This window comes from Talaromyces stipitatus, genomic scaffold (assembly GCF_000003125.1).
Source record: "Talaromyces stipitatus ATCC 10500 scf_1105507295517 genomic scaffold, whole genome shotgun sequence".
Taxonomy (NCBI): domain Eukaryota; kingdom Fungi; phylum Ascomycota; class Eurotiomycetes; order Eurotiales; family Trichocomaceae; genus Talaromyces; species Talaromyces stipitatus.
The window spans coordinates 1466050-1493946 of record NW_002990121.1 but is presented as its reverse complement, the minus strand read 5'-3'; the positions used below and the strand labels follow the sequence as shown (position 1 = coordinate 1493946).

Sequence of the window (27897 nt, the reverse complement as noted above, 5' to 3'; positions counted from 1 at the left end):
ACTAACTCATCCAACTACGTATCTGTGTGCCCAAAGACGATCAAGAAACCAGTTATTCCACCTCTTGCTCTCACTCATCTGGAAATTGGGAAATATCTTCATCGCGCGCAAATTCTTTTCACCGCTTTCTTCTTTATCTTTGTTCTCTATAGGAAGGTCGTCGCGTCTTTTCACACGCTCAAGAGTTCTATCTACAATCCTCACCCAATTACGATCGATCCTGCTTGGAATTAAGGTCCCACCATCAACCAAACCCCTCGATTGGATCACCAAGCATGGAGCAAGCTACACAGTCAACCGGTCAACAACAGAACCGCCAACAGGCTGTCTACGACATTCGAAATGGCGGTCATTATGGTATGTATTCCTGAACTTGCGATTTACGTCATCACACCGACCGGCTGACTGTTTGACAAACTTTTAGGCGCCAGCGCAGCTGTAAGTGCAGGGATGGAAGAAAAGTTTCGTGTCGCGTTGCTATCACAAGTTATTCAATCATATAGCTTTCAGCTCAAGGATATGCTCCTGTCGCAGAATTGTATACCGGTGCATGGTCAAATGTAAACACCATCAGAAATCCATCCATTGTTCGGCCAGACTGACTGGAACAGGTCAACCAAGGTCTTCAAGGGAACTCGCGCGACATCCTGACTACATACTGGCAACACATCATCAACCATCTGGAAACTGACAACCATGACTACAAGATCCATCAATTACCCTTGGCGCGTATAAAGAAGGTGATGAAAGCCGACCCAGAAGTGAAAATGATCTCAGCGGAAGCACCAATCCTCTTCGCTAAGGGCTGCGACATCTTCATCACGGAACTCACAATGCGCGCATGGATACACGCCGAAGACAATAAACGTCGGACCTTGCAGCGATCCGACATTGCAGCTGCCCTTGCCAAATCGGATATGTTCGATTTCTTGATCGATATCGTTCCCCGAGAGGAAGCTACATCGCACGCTAAGAGATCTAGTCAAGCTGGCGGTGCCGCAGGTACTACTGGTGCTTCATCTTCTACCGGTGCCGCCGGACATATTCCTCCTGGTCAAGCTGGCGTCCAGCATCCTCATATGGGAGCCCCAGAGTATGCGTTGGGACAGCATGCGCTTGCACAGGATCAAGATTACAGGAACCAGCCGGGCATGTACCCTGGCGCAGTGCAATCGGATCCTGCAGCTTATGGCCAGCCTCAACCTCAGATGTTTGATGGAATGTACACCGCATACCCTCATCTCCCACCTCAACAGGTAGGTTCTTCTTTGGCTTCTGTCTCGCGCAATTACTGATTACTAACGACGCCACAGTAAATAATTCAATTCACATGAACCATACAGCTCGTCCAATATATTAGAACCATCATCCTCTCTAACAAAAATGTACTGGAGGTTGTTTTCTTGGTCTTCGATTCTTGGGATTTAAAGAGTTGGACTGATGGGCTGTTTTCTTGTGTTTCTTCCTAACGTGTTATGCAATTATCGATTATCGGGCGTTTCTTGTCACTATGTCTAGTAGGTAGTAAAGTCTCGATGGGGCCACAATTGTAATTATTGATATACTTGTTTGAGTGCTTTAAGGGTATTATGATAGGAAGCTTCATATTTCGTATGTATTTGGACCCGAATAATATAAGTTACTGGATAAGTACTTATTTCATTCCGAATCTTGAGGATAATGTCGCAAACTTCTCGTTCTTGACGGGACTTGAAACGGTTCGCGTGAGCCTAAAGATGGATGCGTTAGTGAAGTGAATTAAATCTTTTGATCAGTACAACACTTACTTTTCAAGCAATATCGGTCCGTTCATGGCATCAACTCGGCCGTATTTCTTATTACGCGTGGAGATATCATAGAATTCATCTGCATTATCTGACTGTAGCAGGTTCACAGTCTGTTGAAGTTCGTCCAGATTCTCTTTGAGGATAGGATTATTGAGACTATCGACAAAGGTTGCGAGATACTCGACATCCTTGGCCAGGGCGGTAACACCGTATGGATTGATTTTGCGAACTTCCGGAGAAAGGGGGAGTGCAAGAATCTCATTTGCGGCGTGACTCAGTGCGTCAAAGTATATAAGTTCTTTAATTTCAGTGGGAAGACCAAGAAGTGTTGAGTTCATGATATTGGAGAGGAATCGTGTCAATGTCTGCATGTAATTGCTGGGTTCTTCTGGCTCGACTGTAGGCGTCCAGTCGTATTCAGCAGTTTCAATAAGATCGTCGATTTTGGAGTTCACGACTTCGAATATTCGTTTCTCGGCCGCTTTCTTGTTATTGCGGAATTTTTCAGTGGCCTTCAATGACACAGGCCCAGCAGTGGACGATTGTGAACGAGCAGCAACAAGAAGAGCTTCAAGTTCCTGACAAGCCATTTCAAAATGCTCAAGATTGATCAGGATTTGGACAATTTGTCCCAGATACTGCGAGCTCAAACGCTCAACAAGCGTTTCGCAAACCTCATTTGATAAAAGGTCGTCCAAAGCCTACCATACGCATTAGTCGACTTGAAATGAGCTTTGGGATGAGACCAACCTTTTGAAGCGTCTCGTCAATGACATCCGCGTGGGGGAAGTCGTCATTCGAGAAAAAGTAAAATTGATTGAGGAAGTTCCTGATGTCAATACAACAAAGAGGATACATTTGCGAGAAAGGCAAAACACAAGGGAATCTAGAAAAGACTAATCAGCATTCAATGCTTCTTTGAAAGAGGATCATGCGGGACACTTACGTTTGTTCTTCGCGTGGCTTCTCTGGCGTATACCAACTGACATTGATGACTTTGTCGAACTCTTCTAGATTTTGTATAGGCATGGGCATGTAGTCATCAGTGGAAACAATCTACAGGTTGTTAGTGAGGTGAAACGGGTTGAACAGAGAGTTCTGATGCTGACCTCTTGAAAGTCGTCACTAAACCGGGTCTTCAGCAAATCGGCATATCTTCCGAAAAGCGTGAGAAGAAGCTTGTCGAACACTGTAACTGAGAAATTCCACGTCTGGCAGAGGAATAAGATTGTGTGTACCTTAACGTAAGATGAGGAATGACTTACATCCATGGCCTGCATGAAAAGTGCAATGAGATTCTTGATCTTCAGCAAGCTCTCCGCATTATCTACTTCAGGAAGCGCTGCTGTAATCAGACCAGCAGCAGTGTGACACATTGATTCCCACAGTTCTTCCACCTATCAAGAGACGTTAGTTACCAAGTATATAAAAGCTTTGGCCGGCTAGTATTTGTAGTATCACTCACATCAACGGATGATCGAAGATCTGGAATCTTCTTCATTGTCGACCTCTCCACGATTTCAAAGCCGGTCATTTCTTCCAAAAGAGTATGCAAACTAGCGCCATCGGCGTCGATCAATGTGATAGAACTGGGGAGCAGAAGTTCCTTTTGTCGCCGTCGGGTCGTCGCATACTCCGCTCTAAACCTGTCCATTTGGCCCAATGATCTATGAATGTGGAGACATTCAAATAAGGGGGTAAAATCCACTTGCAGGTCTTCATTCTGAAGCAAATCGTATTCTTCATGCTCATCAGAGACTAACTCAATAGCCGAGTTCAGTTTGAATTGCTCCAGATACTTCAAGTTCTGGGCTCTCTCTTTCAACCGCTCCTTGCGCAAGTTGGTGTGATAGAGAGCAATTTCACCCAAGTACTGCGACATTTCTCGAATTCTGTATAGCCAGGTATTCAAGTCCGACATGACGGCCTCTGCGATAGCTCTTTGGGTTGCGGGAACTGACCGTTGGATCAGCTCTGATATCTTGTACTGTGTGATTTCTTTGAGGTGGACATTTTGCAACTCTTCGAGCGCGCGCAGAGCCGCGTAGTGGTTCTTCTTTCCGAGCAAGTCATGGACTTGATTTGATAATCTCAAGACTTCAAGACAATCTTGCAGTGCACGTAAACTCTCGTCGATGTTTTGTCGATGACTCCGTGACTCCACCAGTGCCTTTTTCTGTTCCGCCAATTTCTCCGTGCTGGATTGAATGGATTGGTTCAAGTCTAGGATCTCCGATGTCAAGCTGACAGTGCCCTCGCGGATCTGAAGGAGCTGATTTACGGAGGTAACAAATTCTTGGTGGTTTGTATTGCATATATTCTCAATCTCCTGTTCCTTATCGCTAGCGAAGCGGGACAACGATCGTAGGAGCTGTGATGTTTGGTTGCCGTAGCTGTACTCTCGAATCGACGGAATAAGCTGGTCTAGATAGTCCGAGTCCGACGGGGACATAACAATCTGGATATTGACATCGTTAGCTCGTTGTTTTCCACGTACAGTGCTCTAGACGAGTTAGCTTCACCTGATTGAGGATGGAGTCATTGCGATGGGAGATGGCGGACGGCATTGTCGCCCTTCTGTATATTCCAGATTAATCAACAAGCAGTAGTCATGCTAGAATAAATGAGGGTATTGTAGACTATATCGTTGAAGTTGTTCGTGGGCAGCTGTCAATAGGAAGGTGCGGATCTAGTCGCGACCCCGAATTGCTGTGGGGCCGCCTGCCTCAGTTTATCAACGACATCTTATTTCAACATCTCTTCCTCCAATTGATGACCGCAGATGCTTCTGTATGCTTATATCCCTTATACGAATATGTTACGAATAGGTCTGTACAGTTATACAGCAGAGACACCTGTTGGGTACCGCTGATGATTTCCTTAGACATGGTTGATCCGAGAAATGGCGAGTTGTGCTGTGCTGCGCTGCGCTCTCAATTATTTGGCAACCATATTATTACAGTACTGCCGTTTTAGTTTCACTCTGACAATGATTACTGAGAGAGGAGACCAGTAGTTTTTTCTCATCTTTATTTATATACATGAACCCGACCCGCAGTGTCAACCAATGCAACCCTGGATGGATATCCAGTGTGGACTAGCTGTGTCCATGGGGACATTCCACAGCAAATTCAAGTACTACAGCTCTATCGAGGACTTATGATGCAGCTTGGAGTAGGGATTACGTCTAACACTGCTCGTTTTCCTCTGCCCTCTTAGATAGAGTCAAGGTCCCCCATACCGAGTCAACTCCGAGCGTCTTGTTTGCCGGGTTTGCCGGGCTGCTATTAATCGAGAGTCTCTGTATCAGTTCACCTATCTGAGGGAGAGGAGATGATGTGATACAGTCAAGTGATTTTACTCCATTTGGCTTCACGTGACTGTTTGTTAGCCCTAATTTCTCCTCTGGCTGTTTCTCCTATGTGTTTGCTGTTTCTTTATATCCTGGTCTATGATTGGGGAATGAAAGAATACTCTAGCACATGACCTGTGTCAAACAGTGAGTTTTAAAGCTGTTACATAGTTCTAGACTCATAGCTGATCTCTTTGTCCTATCATAGTTAATTCTCTCACTATGCCCTGTCGTCGTCTCTTTGAGGCTTCGTGTAATCTTAGCAGGTGACTGCACTATCCCAGCTGGTAAGGTGAATCTCATTAGCCGCCAAACTCAATTCCACTGAGCTTATTTGACAGAGCTGTCCTATCAGATAGTCCAATTCACTGTCAAACTACCTGGAGCGTCCAGCTGACACGCCAACTCTGTGCTCACATCGTGGATGGCCCTATCAGAAGCTCACCAGCGGCTAACGCAAACATTCCCCGGATTTTCTGCCTTTTAAGCTTGAAGCTTCGGCCTATCAAAATCTCTGATAATCGACGAACACCTTGCCCTGATGACCATCGCGGCAATGATGGAGGTCTGCTACCCAATGAAAAATGATCTGGAGATGTCGAGACCGAAGCATAATATCTTCTTTATCGCATGCTCTAACGACATCTTCATCGAATTCGGTTTGGCTTGCTTCGTTCGACTATATAAACCCTCTTTCTCCCATCTCTCCCCCTTATCCTCTCTTTCCTTCTTCTCATCTCTTTCTTGATCTATCACTTGCCATCTATCTTGACATTTCTGATCTCTCACAATCTTTCTTGCCGGTGTCGTTCTGTCTTGTTGGTCAATTGATCATACTGTTGAGGTAGCGAACACCTTCTCTCCAGCTCTAAATCTTGTTCGATAGTCTCTTGTCTCTTTCTGGCTTTTGAACCACTCCCGGTCGAGATTGAAGCGTCTTTGGCCATGCTGTCCGAACGCAGAGTTATTTCAAACAGCCCGCACTCGTCTGAAGGAGCCGCTGTAGCTAGCCTCAATACTCCCGACACCAAAATGACTGTCTACTCGCCTGAAGACCTTAGAGTTCCGCTGTCGGCTCGTACCAAGCAGGATGCCCGCCTATCTGCTGATAAGATGACTACCTTTTCTGTCTCGTAAGTAATTGAGCCTCGAACGGAACCTTTACCTTGCTCTATATGCTGACTTCTGAACCCGCGCGCATCGAAGACTGCTGTGGATCCATTCTTTGGACCGGCTTACCCTCGTCTGTCTTCTGCCAATCTCGATCTTCATCGCTTTGGCTTTGGTGACGGTAAACCAAACACTTCTCAGGAGAGCCCCATGAGGACAGTCAACTTCGCCGGATTGCCAACTCCAAACACAGAGTCTCGCCCGAGCAAGCTGCAGTCCTCTGAGCCTAGCATTCTTGCCAGTCCATTTTCTGGCGCTCGTGGCAATTCAGGCCTCGATTCGGGTCTTGTCGAGATTTCTTACTTCCCCCCAAAGGGTCGTGCCTTGGTCGTCGAGGGTGTCTCTTCTACCGTTTCCCATCTGGCTGTGGCTAGTCTCTTTTCAGTAAGATCATACTATACTGCGAGCAACATGGCTTCAGACAGAAGACTGACCTGTTTTTAACAGCGCCGCAACCTCGGAAGCATTCAGGGTCCATACCTCTCGGAGCTCAAGTCGCTGGGAAAGTTCATCGTTGCTTTCACTGATCTACGTGACACCCAGCGAGCCCTTGAAAAGGTCCAGCTCACTCATCCAGAGTGGCGAGCAACTCCTCTTCTTGCCCGTGAATGTGCTCAGGAGTCAAAGGGTCTCATTGGAAGCATTTCTGATTTCGAAGGCCAAATTTCCATCAAGGTCATTATCCACGGACACCTTAGCGACATTGACTTGTCCCAAGTAAACTCTCTTGTTCAAGGATTGGTCAAGGGTTTTGGCGCATTGGTCTCTTTTAAGGCCCTCTTCCTGCCTGCAGGCAATATCAAGGAGTTTGTCGCCGAATTCTGTGATACCATCGACGCTGCGAATGCAGTGGCTGTTTTGAATGGTGCAATCATTGAAGTCAGTCATACAGTCCAGTATTTCTTCTCTTTTGCCTGTTCCAATGTTCCAATACAAGACTAACCTCTATCTCCTTTGTCTTCGCAGGATCTTGAATTTGAGGCCAAGCACGTTCGTCCTGACGTTCCTTCTACCTCTGGCAGCTTGCTACAACAGTTCATGAACCCTCGAGGCCACATCTCTCCCAAGATCAGCCCTTCTTATAAGATCGGTGGATGTGCTCGTGACCATAGCTACGTGTTGAGTCCAACTGGTCGCTCTATCATACCAATGGAAGAGATCTGCGACATGATGGAGATGCTTTCTCCTGTGCAGAAAATCTCCAGTCTTGATTCTATACATCAGCATTCAGATGGTCGTCTCTCCGATCTACGTCCCAAGCATCCACAGAATATCGTCGACGTGAACCGCATTCGATTGGGTCAAGATGTCCGCACTACTGTTCGACTCCCTCCTGTATATCAGTTTGATCTCATCTAATACTTTTATAGATCATGCTTCGCAACATTCCCAACAAAGTGGATCTGGTGAGTGACGATATCTTCAATTGAACATTATATCTTCTCCTTACTAACTTGATCAGTCCCTTCTCAAAGCTATCGTTGACGAGACTAGCTTCGGCAAGTATGACTTCATGTACTTGCGTATTGGTGAGTAACTCTGTCTCCTTACTTCCTACGATGCAGAACAACACTGACATGGTAACAGACTTCGCTAACAACTGCAAGTTAGTGCAATCACTTTACCCTTCCACGAGATCTTCCGTCTAACAAATATTTGAACAGTGTCGGCTATGCGTTTATTAACTTTGAAGATGTAAGTTACCAACCCTTTTCTCATGGTGCCAGTACCCGTACTCACTACAATGCAGCCTATCGACATCATCGACGTGAGTTCTCAACTCAATCATTTATACAAGTGGTGACAAGTTACTAAGAGTATAACAGTTTGTCGAAGCTCGTGCTGGTCATACCTGGTATGTGAACGAACTCGCATGGCTTCTAAACTTTTACTAACCTTAAACAGGAACTGTTTCAACAGTGACAAGGTAGCCGAGGTCTCTTATGCTAGTCAGTGACGCATCCTTGTTCGCATGGCTTCTACATGCTAACTCATCTGTTACAGCTATTCAAGGACGAGAGTGCTTGATCCAGAAGTTCCGAAACAGCTCCGTGATGCTTGAGGATCCTTCTTTCCGCCCAAAGGTGCGATATTGAAACACTCCGTCGTGCTTGCGAAGCCATTTACTAAGACAATTATTATAGCTGTTCTACACAGGCACTGGTCCCCTCGCTGGAACTGAAGAACCCTTCCCAGGCCCGAACAACATGTCTAAGATGCGTCGTAGCGTCGAGAATGCGGAACAAGTTGGTATGGAGACACAATTGATGCCTCTCACTAGCCATCCATAAGGTAACTAACAGCGATGCTAGGTCTTTTCGCACCCCGCATGAGCCGTGAAGGTCGTCGTGGACAATCAATTCGCCCTGACTTGCCTACACCTCATCGTCATCGTGCAAGCCCTCCTCACCGTCAGGGACTTTCGGGCATGGATCCTATGGCTTCGCCCCTTGCACTCCGACGTGGTACGTAGGTCACTCGGCACAAGTCGTCCTGGCTTATCCTTTACTATTTGATGAGGGCTTGAGTGAGAAGATTTCATTTACTTTTTATTTATTTTTCATTTTTCCCCCGAGATATTGCTGTGCATGGATGAGTGTTCAAGGAGTAAATGGAAAGGACTGAAAATGAGTGTTCATGAATGATTTTATCGGAAAGCCATGGGTTAGGCACTGTTTTGAGTCAGATACTATTCCAAGTCAAGCATGAGAAGCTTCCTACAATGAAATGAAAATCGAAGAGACGAAATATGTCTATGGTTATACGTATGGCGTAAGGGAAACTACGAGAAGACAAGTATGACCTTCTGAGAGAGGCATGGCAAAAACTCGTATTGATGCGAAGTCTTGAGTCATGCCCTGAATCTCCATGTTTGTACTGACTGCATACAACCGTCGTCAGCAATCTAGTATTTTGTATCGGGTAACACACTCTCTGCATCGACACTAACACCTTTTACTACGAAAATATAATTTTCATAAAGGAAGGGTGGCCGAGTTTCTAAGGCAGTTCACCCCAGCATATGTCAATAAGAAATATGGATAGGTCATTTGTCCATCCTGATACATTTTCGAGGCGAACACTGTTCACTCATGGAGCCTGTGAAGTATTATGATGAAAAGATCTTTTCTTGCGGAGCCGTTCTTAGGGATTAGGCAAGATCTTCGGACTCGTGAGCATTTCCCACCGATAAAGTTAATCTACTTTTTGTCATTCTTCAGACGTCGGCTACCAGTTACTTTGATAAACTAGGGAAAGGGGGCATGGAGGAAGGGAACCATTCCATCTTAAGAAATAGCCAACCGGGAGAGCGCGCGGACCTTAACATCACGTTTAGCGTATTGATTAAATATAAGCTCATTAAGAGGACTTCTGTCGAGTTACTAAGATACAAGGAGAAAACGGAGAGCGCCCTAAGTGAAATTTCAGGCCTCGAGTCATTCACCGAAAGCATGATAGCTTCCAGAGTACCATCAAGAAGCCATTAACGCTATTCTAATAGACAGCGTCGTACAGGGAATACTTAGAAACAAGCTCGAGATTACTAATAGAAAAAAATAAGCAGCAGACTACAACATCTGATAGGAGTACATTACAGCATAACCATAGTGATTCCCAACCGGTAAACAGCTTTTACGCATGCTAGTTAGTAAATAGTGCCAAAGTCATGAGCCCTATAACATTACTTAATCTAAAATAGGCTAGGATCGCGATAAATGCATCTCTAAGGAGGATCTGAAAGAATTTTAAGCTCAGGGGGAGCGGTTGAAGCGTCATTTCAAAAATTCAAAGGAGTTAATAATAGGGAAATCATACGTCCACATCCCGAAAATATACGTCCACACCCCACTAACCGTATATAGTAATTTTGAATCACGTGCGCTGAATTTACTGTCGGAACTCAAACGTAATACCGTTTCACCAAAAAGGACGCCCTTAAGGGAATTTGGTATTTTTGAGGTATTTGCGAACCGTTCCGTAGTTCGACTTCTGTATTCTGTTAGTCACGTGATTTTATTTCCAACATTTACATACTATGTAGTAAATTGTTGGAAGTATCCCATTCCGATTAGGTTTAGCGTACCGACTCGTTAAGAGTGATGTCTTCACCACTTGAACAAATTGTCTAAATATTTAGCAATAATTTACTTGCTGATTATTTGCTGCGAGCAGTCGCTTATATACACGCCCGACCAGTAGAATTTACTTCGTGCTTCCACGCCTCTCAATTTACTATGTAAACTCAGCGCACGCGATATGCACGTGATTCAAAATTACTATATACGGTTAGTGGGGTGTAGACGTATGGTTTCCCCAATAATATCTCAGTTATAAGAAATAAAAACTAAAGAAAACAATAGATGATATTACAGGCTTACAGCTAGGATCAATAGATTCTCAAACAGGATCTACATATCTTCCCCCTGCGATGAAAAGTCGATCTTTGATGAATCCGCAATGGCGTTGTCATCCTCCATTCTTATGCATGGAGCATTGCGGAGGAACGCCCACCCCCGAGCGTCGGATGGTCGGTATTTAGAGACTTAACTATAAACCTCATAGATATTCTACGATTTGGAAACTTGTAGTTAAGAGAATTACATTTAGGTAGCAGATGATGTTCTGTTCTCATCGTGATATAAGTATGAACAAGCATCCCTTGCAATCTCATATCAACATGGCCAGCAAGATAGCAATTAAAAGCTCTGTCTTTTTCAGTACTCGACTCTCCAAGGTTCAAAATGGCTACATTTCCATCGTTGACGAAGACTTGGCATACTGTGCCATATCCAGCTATCTCGCCACTTAAGCCTTTATTGTCAGCTGCGGATAAAACCATACTCATTACTGGTGGCGTAAGTGGTAGTCATAACATTTCTCTTTTCAAGTTGAGCCTTCCTATATGAGGAGTCTTGCCAGTGCCCATACTATCATTAAAATATTAGACACTAACTGGATCAAAGGGTGGTGGAATCGGTGCAGGTATTGCTCGCGCATTCGCAGCCGCTGGATCAACACAAATCGCCATCATCGGTCGTCGTCAAGATGTCCTCGCTACAACAGCCAAAGAACTTGAAGCTTCTTTCAACGGCCTCCGCGTCATAGGTTGTGTTACAGATGTCTCCAAGAAAGAACAAATTGACGCTGCCTTCGACCTTGTTGTCAACAAATTCGGACCCATCGATGTCTTCGTTGACAATGCAGGCTATGTAACAACCGGTACGGTGACCGAATTGAGTAACGATGATGCCTGGATTACGTTTGAAACGAATATGAAAGGCAGCATATATACAGCACAAGCTTTCAGCCGCACAGCACGCAAGGATCATGCGGTCGTTATCGATGTATCATCCATTGCTGCAATAATGCCTCCATTGCCAGGCGCAGCTGCCTACTCGACAAGCAAACTTGCTGCAACGAAGATCTGGGAGTACTTCGCTGCAGAGAACCCTAATTACCGTGTCGTGAGCATACAGCCTGGACAGATTGAGACGGATATGGCCAAAAAGCTTGGGTTGACAGGCCGAGACCATGGTAAGCAAATAATATAGCCCAGGAGGGAACGATGTACTTGCAACTAACGACTTCAGTCAATCTCCCTAGTCAATTTGCAGTGTGGCTTGCAAGCTCCGAGGCTGATTTCTTGCATGGCAAATTTGTATGCGCAAATTGGGATGTTGAAGAATTAATAGCGCGCAAGGAAGAATTCAAGACAACAGATTTGGGAACCATCAGACTGGTTGGGTTACCTTCTTTCTAAGGGGTTTAAATTGTCAAATTGGGTTACACGGTGTTCCTGTAGATTCATATCAATACAAGAACAATCAAGTTATTCGCTTTGTTGTGTAGAGTCTAGACAGACGTTGACACGTCGTAAACAAAAGAAGAAAGTGGAGCTAATGCCTTAGAATTCAGGCACCATATCCTTTTACAAAAGCTTATATCAACGTCAGCCATCGAAAAGAATTTGTACCGACAACTTTTCATACAAACAAACTCAAAAATGGAGCAATCTCTCCTCGAGACGCTATTTTCCACCGTACACCTCATATATCATCGCAACAAAAATCAACATGGTGGCACCGCATGGTGGAAATGGCTCTCGATTCTTCGACGGTGTCTTCTGAAATTAATAGGCTCTACTGGGAACGAGAAGAAATGTATGAATATCTCGAGATATTTGCATACTCGTGTAATTCCAATGGGTTATGTGTATGTTATTATCTGCTCTTTTATGTTCTGTCTGTGTCTAATGTATAATCGTTTTATAGCGCCTTCTCAACTGTGGTCGCCGATGGACAATTTTCTACACTTGGGACAGTCCTTCTGGCGGCGCTCGCGCAGACGAAGAGAGTAATTATGCCGTTAACGTTGCGCCAAAGACGGTATCATCCTGTCAAAAGCAAGGTAGCATTGTCATTGACAGCGGCACATATTGTTGACTCAGAAAGCGACCTCGGCATCCCAATTCGTCGGGATGTTGAGCCTTTACAAGGGAAAGAAGTGCCATCCATACCAATGATCAACGAGAAGAGATCTACACAACAATCTGAGAATGAGGATATGGAACTACCACCGTCCGCCAAGAGCACGACGACTAAAGTCAGGAAGTCTAAATCCAAGAAAAAGAAGTCTGCTAATGCCATCGATGATATCTTTGGTGCATTAAAATGAAGCAAAGCGTTAGGACTGGAGACTAAAGATACAACAAGAGACGACACACGAATCGAATCATAAAGACAAACTACACGTCGCAAACAAATTCATCCCGAGATGATTCGCCAAAGCCCAAGCTATACTATACAAGAATTTGGGCGAAAAGACCGTCCAAACAAACAAATGTGTCCTGAGCACGGTGCAAGCCGCCATGACAGCCAACAGTTCAATCGTCGTGCTGAACGATAGCAAAGCTACTCTATTCGTTGCCTCGACCGGAGACATGCGACGTTGGTTTATGGCGGTTTCTGACATCCACCATATTGGTCCTGCCCAGTTGCTTATGAATGTTAGTAGTCCGACAACAACGACGTTGTAATCGCTGACACCGTTGTAAGCGGTTGAAAGGTTGACGGAGGATAATGCGTTTGATCCTCCGAAGGCGAAGAATGCGACGTGCTGCATGAGGATCAGGTTCAGTGTCGTTTCTATACTGTTCAAGTCGACTAGTTCGACGATCGAGGCTTGGACTTTGAATAGCAGAAAGAGAGGTATATTCGTTGCCCGCGACTGTGTGATGAGAAATAAAGCAAGTGCCTCATGGAGAAGACGTTTTCGTTGCACTATATCAGAATCTGTCAGACACAGTCGCTTAAGCTATGAGGAAGATTGGATGCTTACCATTTTGGATACCTACTGATCTGAAACTGGAAAAGACGAAAATCCCAACCAGCAAAGTAATACCAATGAACACGATTCGGGCTTGGAAGACAAGGGAGAATTGAAATCCCCACTTTGTAATTCTAAGCATGAGAGGGTACAACAGTTCTGGCGCATCAGCCGCCGTGAATGATACTTTGAAGATGATGGCTGCGAGGGACACCGCGACGGATAATATCGTCCACAACAATTTGCCAAATATGTCTCTGAAAGGCGCTGATCGAATCAACTCCTGACAGTTCACTATGTATGTAAGCAGAACCAATGCCCAGAGTAACATGGGCTGAGAAGATGTTAGATATTGGACAGTATCAGGTTCACCTGCGAACTTCTGCCCGGTCTGATTCCATCGGCGAACAAAGCGACCAGCTGCTATAAAGGATAGTGAATAGGCGATGCTTCTGATTGATAGTATACGGGCTCCGAATTTCGAGGTCCTAAACTCGTAGTCAGCCATAGGGAAGATCTTACGCAAATCAGTGCCCTCACGATTTCAAATGGATATAAACAGCCCAAGCCGTACTTATCCAATACCAAAATTGCTGCTCCTCTTCCACAAAGCTGCTAGCAAACATCATAGAGCCATGTAGCATGGAAGTGACAAACAAGAACACCGTAGAAGAGGTCTGTGACGTGGATAAAGTGCAATATGCAATAACACCAGAGACAAGACATGCGAAAGCTGCCATTAACGTGCCAGAATATAGCATAGAAAGTTTATAGCTGCTAGCAGCGCCGCTCATCAGACTCTGTGCCGAATGCAGAAACCTGTAGTACGCTTTCTGAGAGCTCTCATCGGCCGACTCGGACATGCCAGCCGCTATGAGTTCGTTTTCCAATCTCTCGAGAGCAGAGGATGATAAGTGAGCCCCGTTTCCGTTGGATACATCTTTGAATATCTTGTCGTTGGAAAAGAATTTTGGGTACGCCATCTTGATCACTTTTTGGATTTGCGCGGTGTTTTCTAACAGAACGGTCAATCTGTCCATTTCTGGATAATTTCAATGTCGAATTAGCACACTCGAGCTTGAATGTATAGCGTAAATGACATTCCACTTACCATTTTCCCATAATCCGAGGAACTCTGGAATAAAGACTCCAAGAGAATTCAATGGTATGGGAACTCCAAGCAGTCCTGCCAATGTTGGCGTAATATCTGATTGTTCCACTGTACGGTAGTACTCGAACTCTTTGGCCTCAATTGGGCTATCTAGGACTTTGAGCTGCACTTTCTCTGCATGCGTTTTCAATTTTGGTGATATAAAGGTCAATGCTGGCGAAGTTTCTCCTGCAGATGAACCTCCATGGTTTCCTGCTTCATTCATTCCATGATCTCCACACAGGACCAGAAGGGTCGATTCCAGATGACTCTCGGAGAGCATTGCATTATATATATTTTCAACTATACCATCCATTTCTCTCTGCTTGGGGATCATATGGGAGCTTTGAGCAAGTTGGTCAGACATATTCTTATTTAAACAGTAGTGTTTCGTACCTCTTAGGTCCAGCTTTGTGGCCGATGTGATCCAGTCCAAGATAATGAAGCACCATGACTGACCAGTCATCTCTTGCGAGCTCTGGCGAGACATGCCTTGTAACGTTATTGTCCACTTCGGTAAAGTCCTATGGCACGATTTAATCAACCAGGCCCAATATCATCATCATTGTCATTGATCGCAGAACCTACCGAAACAAAAAAACTGCTTGTCCCCTCAAATCGGTCAAATGTATTCGGGAATAAGTTCAACCATGTATCATCTCCATACATGAGCATTTTCCCAGGAAGACCATTCTTGAGTTGCGTGATAATAGTATCTTGGTGGACGAGCGTCGACATACTCTCAGACTCGGCAATGTTAAGCACAACATCTGAGAAAGATGGGACAGATCCGGTTGTTATTGCCTTTATTCGGGGCATTGTAACCGTTGGAGAGCTTGCATGCGCCGTAAAAGGCAATGCAGCGCCGGTACGGATTAAACTACGGAGATCAGCCATCACGCATATACATATAAAAAGGGCATAGAATAAGAGAACCGATTACTAACTTTTGCGTGAATACAAAGCCCGAATTATTCGAATATACAAAATCACTGAGAAGCCAATAAGCACGATCCACATTATTATGGTCCTCGATGAGCTAGTTTAGGTACCTGCGCAAAGCATCAACCACCATGAGTATGACCTTGTCGAAGATTGGCGGGGCTTTTTCCCAATCCGACTGTTCAGCTGCTCCCGGTAGAATCGGTTTATATGGGAAATATCCGGAACAGAATAACAGCACTGATACAGGGATCAATGCATTGACGAGGAAAAGTGTCCATTTCGAAAGGGTTCCGGCCATTGTGGCGCGGAAACTGGGCGCGGACAGCCAGCAAGAAAAGAAGAGTATGAATTATAAAGGAATAGCCTTTTGACGTATTGACAAGAAAAATAATTCCCTCTGTGGCGGGTAAGTTTGTTGCTACACGCTTAGACGATTCCCCTTGAAGCTTTATTTACATACTCGATTCTGCCATGCGATCCATGCTCACCGCTTTTGAGGCCACGATGTATTTACGGCAGTGTGTTGGTGATATTGAACGGTCAGATTATTGATGGGCGCTTTTTGCTTCCCAGGAACACTATGCTGGCCGATAAACTCACATCGACAGGAGGCTATCTTTATTGCAGGGGTACGTCTCCGTACTATAGGCTAGAAATTCACAGAGTATTCAGACATAATTTGTTTGTTCAATGTAAAATTGAAGAAACAACAATCCCAAATTCGATATAAAAGTCGTGATCATCATAGACCCGAAACAATCTCTTGCCTTAGTTCATCGAATGTCAAGCTCACAACGTGGATGCTGATGCGTTTCAAGTATGAGATGAACGAGTGTCGCCGAACAAGTATCTGGATGCGGCTGTGAGACAATTTTTGTAGACTCGAATCATTTCTAGCTTCTCACGAGTCGCGAACGGTTCTCATCTGCGCAGTTCAACGTCCATCGTTGTGAGTGCATCTCGACTCGGTATGCCATAACGCCAGACGCCATGCCGGTGGAAACTCCGAACTCCCAATATAATTTATATGTCGTTTGAATCTTGACATTTCCTTCCAATACCATCCTAATTCTTCTTTTGAGTTTTTCGCTGTTGTTTCCCCTGGTGTGGTTTGGAAAAAACCATCTTATTGCGGGGCTTCCGCTTGATCTGCTTCCTGACGCGATTCGATCGTTGCTTTGTAGAACTTGATTTTGTAGCAGCTGACTCGTCAATAACCATTTCTAAATGCAAAGTCAGCTTCAATTGGCAGCATGAAATGGTGGGCGCAAAAAGGTCCAAGCAACTGGGTGAGTCCACTTACTGTCGCTCTCATCTTCCACCCCAGCTTCTGTCTTGGTATTTTCTTCGGAAGAATCCTTGCTGGTCTCAATCTTAAGAGGTTGCGCTGCGAGCTCTTGTAATTTGGCCGAAAGTCTCTCTGTTCGTGCATCGGCGACAGGACCAAAGACTGTGCTTCGCAGTTTGGCGTGGTTTCTCTTTTTGGTACTTGAACGGATACTTTTCGCCATTTCGGAAAGTCGATATGGACAAGATTGACTGAGGAAGCAGGAAGCCAGGAGGTAATTTATTTTCTGAACGAAATGAATTGAGTGTTTGGTGTGAGGCCAAAAGATAACCAAGAAAAAAATAATTATGGCTATCAATCATGCTAACCTGATATGGTTAGCATGTGTATTATAATACCAAGACCTACATGATAATGTATTATTATTTTACAATTAATACACGTCACATCAAGAGACATATGATCAGAGGAGACATTCTTAGCTGTCGCGTAAATTGAAATTGTCAATCTTCTAACCTAGATGTATTTCTTCATATCCCAGCTTGTTCCTTGTCCACGGCACAATCCGTATTCAACGATACGGTAGGCGGGCGGCGAATCAATGCTCCCGCTCATTGGCAGTCGGGACGGGTCGCCATACAATTGGGAGAACTCAACTTCATTTTCCATACTGAACTAATACTCGCCAGTCACACTGCTGGACGAGTCTTGGACAAGTGATCTCTCTTTCCTGCAAATAATGAAATGTCTGGCAGCTTGATTCGCGACAAGACGGCCGTTGTTCATAGGCTATTGCATCCACGCAACCAAGCCCGATAGCGTCGATCAGAGAAGCTCTTGAAATATTTCCAAGATGACGTCCTCGCCAGACATTCAGAATCTGGTCATGGTGATCAAAACCATGACAAACGCGCAAATGAAAGACGCTCTTAGAAGTGAGGGACTTGCTGTTTCAGGAGTGAAAATATCACTTCAGTTGCGCCTCATCGAGTGTGAGCATTATCCACCTGCCGCATTTTGTTACTTTCGGGGTCAACACATGCTAACTATATTTTTCTTTCCTGAGCAGATATCGAGAGGTTGCACCAACGTGGCTCACTTGATCAGTATGACCGTATCGCAAGGACTCTCTACACAATAGCTGGAATCCAGTGGCCTGGTACTTCAACAACTACAACAACATATCCTTCTCAGCCGTCTTACGCCTCCTCGAGGCCCGCAGCGTCCAGAGATACCTACAGCTCGAAGATGCCTTCCCGGCCATTCTCGAGTGGTCCGCTTGTGTTCAAAGAAAGCCCCTTTTACAAAATACTGGAGCCACTGTCCCCGACGGTGGAATGCAAAGGTTCGTTATCGAGCCAAGCAGACTATAAAGCATGCATGACTAACAGTATCGCCAGTTCGAGAATCGACCAGAGACACCGTCGAACTCAAATTTACCTTCTCCGCTACCACGGCGCAGAAGCTCCAAGAAGAGCCCAACCTGCGCGTCATGGTCTTTTGCGCGGCTGAGTCTGGCCTTAATGGATTTACTAGATCTGATATCGCCTTTCCTCACCAAGTTGAGTTGAAAGCCAATTTAGACGATGTCAAAGCAAATCTACGGGGTTTGAAGAATCGACCGGGTTCAACGAGACCTGCTGATATCACGAACTACATTCGAAAGAGGGCGGGGTATACAAATTTGGTCGCCATGACATACGCGTTGACGCAAAAGGTATGCCGCCTTTCTAGTCTATAGAGGCTGTGTGCTGATTTATATAGAAATTCTATATTGTCGTCAATCTTGTGAAACGACGCCCTGTGGAAGAATTAATAGCAACGCTCAAGTCACGGAACAAGATCACAAGAGATCAAGTGCTACGCGAGAGTACATCTATCTAACCCATTTCTTCTGAATATCGTGTGCTAAATATGTGATTAGTGAGAAGCCGGGCGCATGATGCAGACATTGTCGCCACATCTACAGTCATGTCGCTAAAATGCCCCTTGTCTACCCTTCGCATCGAGATTCCTTGCCGATCAATAAGCTGTACGCACAATCAGTGCTTCGATGCCTCGTCTTTCCTCCAATTACAAGAGCAAGCTCCCACCTGGACTTGTCCAGTGTGTAACAAATCGACGAGTTTCGAGTCATTACAAGTCGACCAGTAAGTGGCCTTACACAACCGAACGCAGCATCAGGACTAACGATGTGCCTAGGTATGTAGAGGAGATATTACACTCTACATCCACAGATGTAGAACAAGTAACCATCGAACCAAACGGCGCCTGGCACACCGAGCGGAAAGAAGAACCCGCAAAGAACAGCCAAGCGAGTCCCGGTACAGACGACGACTTTGTCGAAATCACAAATATGGTTACACCAAAACTAAAACGGGAAACGACATCAGAGCCTCGGCCGACTCTACTCTCAACACCGATGACTAATACCCAGAACGGATCAAAAGGGACGACACCCAACCTGCCCAGATCCAGTCAGAAGCGGCCAGCGCCACAAGTCGTTGATTTGACACTCAGTGACGACGAGGAGGAGGATGAATTACCTATTCGATTACCCAAACGTCAGGCTCTAGGTGAATTTGTCCCCCGTAGCGCTTCTCAGAACTCATTTACCAATGGATACACCCATGTCGAAGATTTGAGGTCCTCGACAGGTCAGGATTCACTTTCTCTTTCACCGGGGCGACAATCAAACATCTACTTTGATCTATAACAAGTAAAGTAGAGGAAGCCGAGCCTCAAGTCTGAAAAATTTTTTTTCTTCCTTTTCTTTTGCATGAACATTTGTGCGCGATATCATCTTTCGCATGCGGACGGAGTAAAGAGCGTTATGGAGTTTTTGTGTCTTTCTTCAATTCCACCATCTAGGTATCTACAAGGCAGGGATTTCGAGAGTTACACGGACACAGAATGGATTTCTTCTTATTGGGATTCTGGAGGACAGTTTTACAGATTTAGCTAACAGTCAAATACATTTGTGTACATGTTTTTTTATTACTCATTTTTCCAGCTCGGGCTAGAACTATGTGCTGTTTAATCTAGCATACACATGACGACAATTCAAACTAATTCAGTCATTAGTTAGTAAGTTGTTTAGAAGATGTAAATCTGTAGGTATTATGACATGCAGTGCAGTAGAACATGTCGTAGAAACGACGTAAAAAATGGGAAAGAAACTAATTACAATGAATATTAATAATACAATCAGATGCATGGTAGAGACGAAAATTGCCGGCGTGAGGTCGTGAAACCATTGATCTCGAAGAGAGAGAACACAGCAGAACATATATATATATATGTCATATTCCTCCTCTTACCAATCAATCCATCAATCATCAAATCTAAGAGGTCTTCTTCTTCTCCCCCTCACCCAAATAATGACGGTCATCGTCACCCTCAACGGTCTGCAAAATATCCTCCATCTCCTTTGCCTGTTTCTCCCATTCTTTCTTGCCCATTTTGGTTTCGCGCTGGAACAGCTCCTCATTTGGCTTGCGATAACTGCCACCCACTCGGTCCCATAGCGTCGTGTATTGGCCGTAGTTGTAGTTGAAGTACAGATGGTGCATGGTATGGCATGCGGCGCCGTTAATGACGGGGCTATTAGCGACATATTCACCGTCATGGATCATGATGGTCCAGAAATTGATAAAGACGAAAAGCACGACGTAAGCCCATTTCTGCAAAGGGAAGATGAATGGGAAGACGTGGTACGGGACACTCTGCGACCAACCGTCCACGGGGTGGAAGGCATGGGAAGCATAAGGAGTGGGCATGATCCATTTGTGATGCGGTTTATGCAGCCTCTTGTAGATCAATGGATGATGAAGACCACGATGAATCCAATAGATGCAGAAATCGGTAAAGAGGAGGAAAAGAGGGAACTGCAGGACACTGTAATATGGGAAAGGCTCCTCGGCGAACGTGTCGTACATTTTCCCGTAACCGCGGACTTCAGCGAGGAAGAATGGGGTGGTGAGGATGGACATAATGGGCATGGATTCCATGGTTTGGGCGATTTCCATGCGGATCTGGTTGCGTAGGTATTTGGGATGATCGAAGGTTTTCTTGTCGAAGACGAAGACGTAGGATAAGGAGGAGAAGACGAAATATAGGAGAACTCCGAAAAGCCTGCGAATCAATCAGTCAACTGAACCTAAAGTCTCAATGACTTTTTTTTTTCTAACGCACCATGTAATCAAGAACAGACTGAAAGCCTGTCTGTAAATATTATCGCGCGGCCAGGCACTCAAATAAGCGTATTTGGACGGCTCAATGTAAAGATATGTCGTCGCCGGCTGATATTTATACGACGAGGCATCACCAAAAATGGCCAATGTGTTATTCGCGTCCTCAATAAAAGTAGAAAGGGCTGGCGACAGCGATGTGGTGAGAGTGGTCGGAAGGACTGCCGCATACAATCGATCCCCTATCAGGAGGTCGAAGACTTCGAGAACGACATCCATGGCGAAGTCGAGGCGGCCAATTGCGCGCTGGAGTACCAGATGAGAGGGCGATAGCTCCAAGTACGGTCTTGTCGAGGACCTACTATGAATTCTGTTGCTATGTACAGTTGACAAGAAGAAGAATTATCTCGTCTTTCATTACGTTCGTTCATTTTATTTTAACTCCTTGTCTGATTTGCGGCGGAACAACTAATATCCGCGAGGGGATCCCACCAATCAGCGCGCAGCAGGCTTGTCACACCAGAACGGAAGTCCGGCATCCGACCATCACCCGGTTGAGGCTTGTCTGTGGCGCAGCTAGCCCTTATAAAGCCCGCCAGCCCGACGACACTCGGCCGTCGGGTCAATAGTTACTATGCCAATGGAATGGGAGTGTTGGTAGTCATGTTTATAAATTAGCATCCCAATGCAATTCTCTTTTTGTTCTGTTTCTAGCTCGTAATCTTGCAGTATATACGATCTTACTATTAGAAAAATGCCCCTCAAATCGATCTTGGTGACAGGCTGCTCTGGAGGCGGCATTGGGTCAGCCATCGCGCTACTGCTGGCTAGAAAAGGACATCACGTCTTTGCGACGGCACGCAATACATCAAAGATACCGGAAGAGCTGACCAGCTTGTCCAATGTCACAGTTCTGTCTCTTGATGTCACGTCGATGCCCTCAGTTAAAGAAGCTGCCAAAGCCGTCAGTGAAAGCGGCCATGGACTCGACGTACTAGTCAATAACGCAGGGATTGGCTATGTGACGCCCATCCTGGACATGGACATTGAGGAAGCGAAGAGGGTACACGATACCAATCTCTGGGGTAGCATTCGGATGATCCAGGCTTTCAAAGACTTGCTGATCGCGAGTCACGGCCGCATCGTCAATATCATCTCCATCGGCGCATTGTTAAATCTACCATGGCACGCTGCGTATTGTTCGGCGAAGATCGCTATGGCGAACATCTCTGAAACTCTACGTCTTGAGCTCGCGCCCTTTGGCGTCAATGTTGTAGCTGTGATGGCAGGCACCGTTGCGACAAAATTTGATGCCAATTGTACTGAATTCACCCTTCCATCGGGATCTCTCTATGCAAGTATCAAGGATTATATTGCTGGCTGGGTTACGGGTACCGCTAAGCCGCCAGGAGGATCTGTTGATGAGTTTGCTCAGCTCGTGCATGAAGATATTGTCGGAAAAGGGAGGAACGGCGTGGTATATAGAGGAGAGAACTCTGGCATGACTGCGTTTGTGGTGAATTGGTTTCCAAGGTGGATAGTGGTAAGTTATTTTTTTCGAATCCATTTCTGTGTAAAGGTGCTGATATTTTGAGAATTAGGACAAGCTTCTGGTCAGCCAGAACTCGGGATTGCCGGCACTGGCCAAAATTGTCTCGTAGTTCTACCTATCTCAATTGTCTTTGTCTATCTTTTCTAAACAAGTGTAACTTAACGTTAGTTAGTTAGAACCACTAGCTATGTATTACATAATCAGCTAGCCCGAAACGTCTGCCCCACTGCCTGAGGCTGCAACCCTGGAATTAAGAATCGTCGCGTGTGGGGCGTCCTTACCCTTTCTCTTCCCAACCTCGACTCTCTTTCTTCCAGCCAACTCTCCTCTGCTGTGCTGTGTCGCCTCATTGCTTTGTAAAGCTCGCCATCACTGTCTATCTTCCAGGATCTATCTGTGAGGATAGCTGTCTTTCCCTTAGTATCTATCCATCCCTCCCAAGTGGCCACTCGCACGGCACACCGGCTCGACAGTCGCCTATCAGCCGCCCGCCGCGCCAAAGGAAAGGAAACAGCCGCCCAGCGTCTAGCCGCCTTGACCACCACGCTTCTTGTCTGCGCCCGACTTGAACTTGGATCATCCTCAAAACAGCGCAAGTCAACACTAGCACTCCGGAAGGTGAGCTCTTTGCCTTTGTTTTTCTCTCAACTCATCGTCCACAGCCACGTGTCTGTCACACGACGGATTTTGTTACGCTCTTATGCTTCTGTTTTCGAGTGCTTCGCTCTGCTTCTCAATTGACTTTCGCGCTGACTGACACCTTAACAGCTAGCTGTCTTTTGCAGGCTGAGGGGCTCGTTCTGCTACCACCACCTATCTTTTCATCGACTTTCGTCATCGCTCGTTGTCGAGGTCGTCCATAATGTATAACGCACACCGCGGGATGGTGCCTGCACCAAATAACCGCTTGAACGAGCTCTTGGAGCAGTTGCGCCAAGAGTTCGAGAGCCAGTCTCGAAGCACTGGCGAGTTTGAACACCAATGTTTGTGCCCTTTGTCGCGTCTCAACTATTACTGCGTATTCAGCGGGTTCTGAATATGCGTGGTTGAACGTTACTAACGATGATTTGCAGTGACTGGTCAGATTCAAGAGATGGAAATGATCAGGCAAAAGGTCTATCAGCTAGAGCAGGCGCAAATAAAAATAAAGACCGAGTACGTTTGATCCTATCACTCTGGCCATTGTTGTGTACTAACCATGCCTTGTTTTTCAGATACGAAAATGAGATTCGAGTCTTGCGCCACGAGCTCGAGTCGCGTGGCGTGCAGACTGTTCCATCGCACATTGGTGGCCCGACACACGCAGGCCCATCGCAAGCGCCTCCAGCTCTAGGACATGGTACAAACAACTTGTTTGGTGGTATAATGGCCAACCAAGGAGGCAGTGGTCCCGGTCTGGCGCCTCCACCTCCTCAGGACCAGCAACCACCCCAGCATGGTCTTCAACAACCTGCCCCCGCCGCCCAACAAGGACCCCCTCAACCTCCGCAGAGCTCTTACGGAGGATACCAGCCCGGTGCCGGTGTTAATGGTGCGTCTATGGTCATATGCTGATTCCGTTTACCCAAACTAACATTGTTTTCGTTCTGCAGGATACGGACCTCCTCCCCCACCCACTGCGTCTCCAGGACCCGGCAAAGGCCGTGGCCGCGCTCCACCAGGTCCTGCTACTCCTCAACAAGCTCACCAGCTAAACTATCCGGCCCCTGGCGCTTCTCCCCAAATTCCTCGACCGACCCCAACAGGACCTATCCGTGAGCGACCGGGTAACACCTTGGCCAATTGGAACCCAGATGATCTTCCTGCTACTCAGAAACGGGAAGGTCCCGATTGGTACGCAGTTTTCAACCCGGAAGTGCAGCGGGTTTTGGACGTTGAGCTCGTCCACCATTTGGTGCACGACAGTGTTGTTTGCTGTGTGCGATTCAGCCGGGATGGCAAATATGTTGCTACAGGCTGCAACCGATCCGCTCAGATTTTCGACGTCGCGACTGGTCAGAACGTAGCTACTCTTCAGGATGAGTCTGTTGACAAGGACGGCGATCTCTATATTCGTAGCGTTTGCTTCAGCCCTGATGGAAAGTACCTTGCTACGGGTGCCGAGGATAAGCAGATCAGGGTAAGCTTTCATGGCTCGTTCATTATTTTCCGCAAGACTAACTATGACTATAATAGGTTTGGGATATTGCCACTCGTTCGATTAAGCATGTGTTCACGGGTCATGAACAAGACATCTACTCGCTCGACTTTGCAGGCAACGGCCGTTACATCGCCTCTGGCAGTGGTGATAAGACTGTGCGTCTCTGGGACGTTTTGGAGGGCAAGCTGGTTTATACTCTCAGCATCGAAGACGGCGTCACCACTGTTGCTATGTCTCCAGATGGCCACTATGTAGCAGCTGGTTCTCTTGACAAGAGCGTTCGTGTCTGGGATACAACTACTGGATACCTCGTTGAGCGCCTAGAAAACCCCGATGGTCACAAGGATAGTGTCTATTCCGTTGCATTTGCGCCCAACGGTCGCGATCTTGTCAGTGGTAGCTTGGACAAGACTATCAAGATGTGGGAGCTCACGGCACCCCGGGGCATGCTTCCTGGAACCGGCGTCAAGGGTGGCAAGTGTGTGCGCACATTCGAAGGTCACAAAGTAAGTGATAGACTTGCCAATGCGGTAGCATATGCTGACTTTGATTTCAGGACTTTGTGTTGAGCGTTTGCTTGACTCCTGATGGACACTGGGTTATGAGTGGATCCAAAGATCGCGGAGTACAATTTTGGGATCCCAACACTGGAGCTGCACAGATGATGTTGCAGGGACACAAGAACTCAGGTGAGAACTAGAATTTCTTCTATGCTTGCATACAGTCTAACAAGAAACAGTCATTTCCGTCGCACCCAGCCCTAGCAACAATCTCTTCGCTACCGGAAGTGGTGACATGCGAGCAAGAATCTGGAGGTATGTGGAATTCCTGCAATGATAGAGAAAACGAGAAACGCTACTGGAGAGATTTTTGTACATACGTCAAAATCTCGGTTTTCCACCAGCCCTCGAAGTATCATTGCGCCATATAAAACAAAATAGGTGAAGGAGAGAGAAGAAAAAAAGACATAATCTCTAACATACGGTAATAGATACTCGACTTACAATGGGCGATGATTGAGTTGAAGGGATAGGGTTGAATGTACGAGATGAGACATCTGATCAGAAAGTTTGGCGCAATATGATTTTTCCCCCCTCTTTTGCTTTCTTTTATACTGTTTCCCCCTTTTGTTATTGAATTCAAAGTTTTGTATCTGCTTGTTTGTAATTTGGGTGATGACAGATGGATCGATCGAACGCCGAATCGACTTGGGGGATGGAAGTTGGACGCATGGAATATCGTTGTTATTGAGTAAACGGAGCGGGGAGGCTAGGTGGTTCTTGATTCAATCATACGCAGATTTACAAAATGTATGTCTTCTTTCAATATTTGGTGTGCATGCCATAGTAATTATTAGGTGGTTGGATTGTAAACATATGCATGCTTTAGCAAAAGTATGATCTACTGCTACTAGTGTAGACTACGTATTATTAATTTATTAGAAAAAAAAAACAAAGAAAGCAGTCCACTTCAAACACTAAATTGAACATTGCTTATTCCCGAACCACAGCCTTGGACTCAGTTTTGGGACCGTCTAGCTTCTTCTTAGTCTAGACCCTGAGTCTTTGCTTCTTTTGAGGCGCGTCTACTCTCAACAATGAAGGTAGGTGAAAAGTATTATGTATGTAGTTGTGGATGATAGATGCGAGGCATGATCAAGATAGTATCAGTTTGTTTATGGCCATGGATAGGCTTGATCATATCTAACTAGCTAATCTCCATTAGACTAGGTGTATGTAACTACAGGTCTAGATGGTACTCCATCTAATGCTTCACAGTCCGTAATGCTGGGACATGTCATATCTTTACATTGACTGAAATACATACATAGCTTACACTGTACAGTGTAGCACGTATTGTAATCTGTTCCGAGAAAGGTAAATGGTATGGTTTATCATATGGGTTGTGGCGGTGGGTGTACGATGTCAGGTAGCAGAAGACATCTTAAATAGGATTCAGTATCATATATGGATAGGATGTAGTTACATCGCTCGTAGCCGTATGAGCCTCAGGCTACATGTCGTTGGGGAAGGCACATGACCCACTAACTTCTTCTCTTGCAACTTCACTTCTTCCTCTCTCTCATGTCCCATCCATATCAGCAGCCATCAGTCTATTTACGCCTCGTTCAAATAAGTGACTACTACTGGCATTGCAGCGATGATCATTACTGTCGGTAGTACTTATATAATCACTCGACATGCTCTGTTGTTGGCTCTCCACCCTGCTAAACTGGGTTAATTGAGCTTCTGCCGAATTGTTCCAACTGTCCGATTGTCCGTCAAGGCTAGAACTATCAGCCATCACGATCCCATCATTAATTCATCTTTATGATGACAAAGGACTTCAGGGGCCGAAATGCGACAGTTAGCTTACCTCCAGAATCCAAACTGCCAAGGAGAACACCCCTGTCAAGCGAGAACATCAGCGAGTCAGTGTTCACCTCCATTCAACAACCCATCCAATCTACTCGCGACGGCGCAGCCCGCTTCTCCACAAGACAAAAAGTAATTCCCTTTTGTTTTCCCCCACTTTGGCTAGCATTCCTGACTTGAGGTGTTTAACTTGTTAAGGGAAGCCCGGGATGGGGCTGTTGAGATCGGAAATTGGGTCAAATGACAAGGTGAACCCTAGGCCATTCCCATACCGCTTCAGGTTAGATGAACTCTTCGTTTAAAGGCCGAGACTCTTTGGTGAGAGTCACGAACTGATGATCCAATGGCATTGCATCGGTAGCCGCGGGATGAATGAATTTTTTGAGTTTGGTCTACGTACCTGTCGCGGCAGACTCCGAAAACAAACCAGAACTACGTATTACCACGTCCACGGAATCCGTGGAAGTATCGGCCTCTGATGGCAAAAGATACTTACTATTAGGTTAGTGATCAGTGTTCACTCTCTAGGAGGACGTGAAAGTTTGAATTGCAAACAAGTTCGGGCTGCATGTGTCAGACTGTGGAACAACACCTTAGACAGTCGACCTCCCTAGCCTCTTCA

At 45.8% G+C, this 27897-nt stretch overlaps 11 protein-coding genes across 13 annotated transcripts; 7 read left to right on the top strand and 4 right to left on the bottom strand.

Annotated features, from left to right (window-relative positions):
* Positions 1-8: 8 nt before the first annotated feature.
* On the top strand, positions 9-1648 carry TSTA_005790 (CCAAT-binding factor complex subunit HapE). The gene is made up of 5 exons (XM_002488159.1): positions 9-357; positions 425-438; positions 504-560; positions 612-1256; positions 1314-1648. The coding sequence occupies exons 1-5, from the start codon at positions 276-278 to the stop codon at positions 1314-1316; spliced, it is 801 nt and encodes a 266-aa protein (XP_002488204.1). The 5' UTR covers positions 9-275; the 3' UTR covers positions 1317-1648.
* On the bottom strand, positions 1326-4239 carry TSTA_005780 (Exocyst complex component Sec15, putative; the record flags this gene model as incomplete). Its single annotated transcript, XM_002488158.1, has 7 exons — positions 1326-1730; positions 1788-2488; positions 2538-2673; positions 2734-2843; positions 2897-2998; positions 3053-3184; positions 3253-4239. The coding sequence occupies 7 exons, from the start codon at positions 4237-4239 to the stop codon at positions 1655-1657; spliced, it is 2244 nt and encodes a 747-aa protein (XP_002488203.1). The 3' UTR covers positions 1326-1654.
* A 2220-nt stretch (positions 4240-6459) lies between these two features.
* TSTA_005770 (meiosis protein MEI2, putative) lies at positions 6460-8782 on the top strand (the record flags this gene model as incomplete). Its single annotated transcript, XM_002488157.1, has 12 exons — positions 6460-6693; positions 6757-7188; positions 7276-7629; positions 7680-7715; positions 7772-7838; positions 7897-7915; positions 7974-8004; positions 8136-8164; positions 8215-8258; positions 8314-8393; positions 8454-8559; positions 8622-8782. The coding sequence occupies 12 exons, from the start codon at positions 6460-6462 to the stop codon at positions 8780-8782; spliced, it is 1593 nt and encodes a 530-aa protein (XP_002488202.1).
* Positions 8783-10987: 2205 nt separating this feature from the next.
* On the top strand, positions 10988-12070 carry TSTA_005760 (short-chain dehydrogenase, putative; the record flags this gene model as incomplete). The annotated part of the gene is made up of 3 exons (XM_002488156.1): positions 10988-11165; positions 11274-11844; positions 11901-12070. The coding sequence occupies exons 1-3, from the start codon at positions 11052-11054 to the stop codon at positions 12068-12070; spliced, it is 855 nt and encodes a 284-aa protein (XP_002488201.1). The 5' UTR covers positions 10988-11051.
* Positions 12071-12296: 226 nt separating this feature from the next.
* On the top strand, positions 12297-12984 carry TSTA_005750 (uncharacterized protein; the record flags this gene model as incomplete). The annotated part of the gene is made up of 2 exons (XM_002488155.1): positions 12297-12522; positions 12582-12984. Exons 1-2 carry the CDS (start codon positions 12314-12316, stop codon positions 12982-12984), a joined length of 612 nt encoding a protein of 203 aa, XP_002488200.1. The 5' UTR covers positions 12297-12313.
* TSTA_005740 (transferase (Gpi7), putative) lies at positions 12758-16028 on the bottom strand (the record flags this gene model as incomplete). The annotated part of the gene is made up of 8 exons (XM_002488154.1): positions 12758-13589; positions 13648-14123; positions 14176-14677; positions 14747-15129; positions 15182-15309; positions 15374-15665; positions 15733-15777; positions 15838-16028. The coding sequence occupies 8 exons, from the start codon at positions 16026-16028 to the stop codon at positions 13042-13044; spliced, it is 2565 nt and encodes an 854-aa protein (XP_002488199.1). The 3' UTR covers positions 12758-13041.
* A 767-nt stretch (positions 16029-16795) lies between these two features.
* TSTA_005730 (uncharacterized protein) lies at positions 16796-17334 on the bottom strand (the record flags this gene model as incomplete). The annotated part of the gene is made up of 2 exons (XM_002488153.1): positions 17034-17334; positions 16796-16953 (listed from the first exon to the last, which is right to left on the bottom strand). Exons 1-2 carry the CDS (start codon positions 17239-17241, stop codon positions 16796-16798), a joined length of 366 nt encoding a protein of 121 aa, XP_002488198.1. The 5' UTR covers positions 17242-17334.
* A 356-nt stretch (positions 17335-17690) lies between these two features.
* On the top strand, positions 17691-19983 carry TSTA_005720 (SUMO ligase SizA, putative). The gene is made up of 6 exons (XM_002488152.1): positions 17691-18010; positions 18088-18363; positions 18419-18735; positions 18783-18888; positions 18943-19168; positions 19221-19983. Exons 1-6 carry the CDS (start codon positions 17872-17874, stop codon positions 19732-19734), a joined length of 1578 nt encoding a protein of 525 aa, XP_002488197.1. The 5' UTR covers positions 17691-17871; the 3' UTR covers positions 19735-19983.
* A 9-nt stretch (positions 19984-19992) lies between these two features.
* Positions 19993-21599, bottom strand: TSTA_005710 (sterol delta 5,6-desaturase ERG3). Its single transcript, XM_002488151.1, has 2 exons — positions 21213-21599; positions 19993-21152 (listed from the first exon to the last, which is right to left on the bottom strand). Exons 1-2 carry the CDS (start codon positions 21485-21487, stop codon positions 20363-20365), a joined length of 1065 nt encoding a protein of 354 aa, XP_002488196.1. The 5' UTR covers positions 21488-21599; the 3' UTR covers positions 19993-20362.
* A 243-nt stretch (positions 21600-21842) lies between these two features.
* TSTA_005700 (oxidoreductase, short-chain dehydrogenase/reductase family) lies at positions 21843-22989 on the top strand. Its single transcript, XM_002488150.1, has 2 exons — positions 21843-22751; positions 22810-22989. The coding sequence occupies exons 1-2, from the start codon at positions 21963-21965 to the stop codon at positions 22867-22869; spliced, it is 849 nt and encodes a 282-aa protein (XP_002488195.1). The 5' UTR covers positions 21843-21962; the 3' UTR covers positions 22870-22989.
* Positions 22990-23622: 633 nt separating this feature from the next.
* On the top strand, positions 23623-26270 carry TSTA_005690 (transcriptional repressor TupA/RocA, putative; the record flags this gene model as incomplete). 3 transcript variants are annotated; one of them, XM_002488147.1, is made up of 8 exons in its annotated part: positions 23623-23743; positions 23834-23915; positions 23975-24291; positions 24353-24879; positions 24936-25406; positions 25457-25589; positions 25640-25715; positions 25892-26270. In XM_002488147.1, the coding sequence occupies 8 exons, from the start codon at positions 23623-23625 to the stop codon at positions 25914-25916; spliced, it is 1752 nt and encodes a 583-aa protein (XP_002488192.1). In that variant the 3' UTR covers positions 25917-26270. The 3 variants fall into 3 exon arrangements, with proteins under 3 accessions (XP_002488192.1, XP_002488194.1, XP_002488193.1); XM_002488149.1 differs by having other exon boundaries at positions 25640-26270; XM_002488148.1 differs by having other exon boundaries at positions 24936-25589.
* Between the last annotated feature and the right edge of the window lie 1627 nt (positions 26271-27897).

Excerpts from the sequence above, each read along its gene's own strand:
- TSTA_005790 (XM_002488159.1), top strand. The coding sequence starts at position 276 with ATGGAGCAAGCTACACAGTCAACCGGTCAACAACAGAACCGCCAACAG. Across the intron at positions 561-611 it reads ATACCGGTGCATGGTCAAAT|GTCAACCAAGGTCTTCAAGG; the intron begins GTAAACACCATC and ends TGACTGGAACAG.
- TSTA_005720 (XM_002488152.1), top strand. The coding sequence starts at position 17,872 with ATGACGTCCTCGCCAGACATTCAGAATCTGGTCATGGTGATCAAAACC. Across the intron at positions 18,889-18,942 it reads AGATCAAGTGCTACGCGAGA|TGAGAAGCCGGGCGCATGAT; the intron begins GTACATCTATCT and ends ATATGTGATTAG. Across the intron at positions 19,169-19,220 it reads GAGTCATTACAAGTCGACCA|GTATGTAGAGGAGATATTAC; the intron begins GTAAGTGGCCTT and ends CGATGTGCCTAG.
- TSTA_005710 (XM_002488151.1), bottom strand. The coding sequence starts at position 21,487 with ATGGATGTCGTTCTCGAAGTCTTCGACCTCCTGATAGGGGATCGATTG. Across the intron at positions 21,153-21,212 it reads AGTCTGTTCTTGATTACATG|GCTTTTCGGAGTTCTCCTAT; the intron begins GTGCGTTAGAAA and ends ATTGATTCGCAG.
- TSTA_005700 (XM_002488150.1), top strand. The coding sequence starts at position 21,963 with ATGCCCCTCAAATCGATCTTGGTGACAGGCTGCTCTGGAGGCGGCATT. Across the intron at positions 22,752-22,809 it reads GGTTTCCAAGGTGGATAGTG|GACAAGCTTCTGGTCAGCCA; the intron begins GTAAGTTATTTT and ends TTTGAGAATTAG.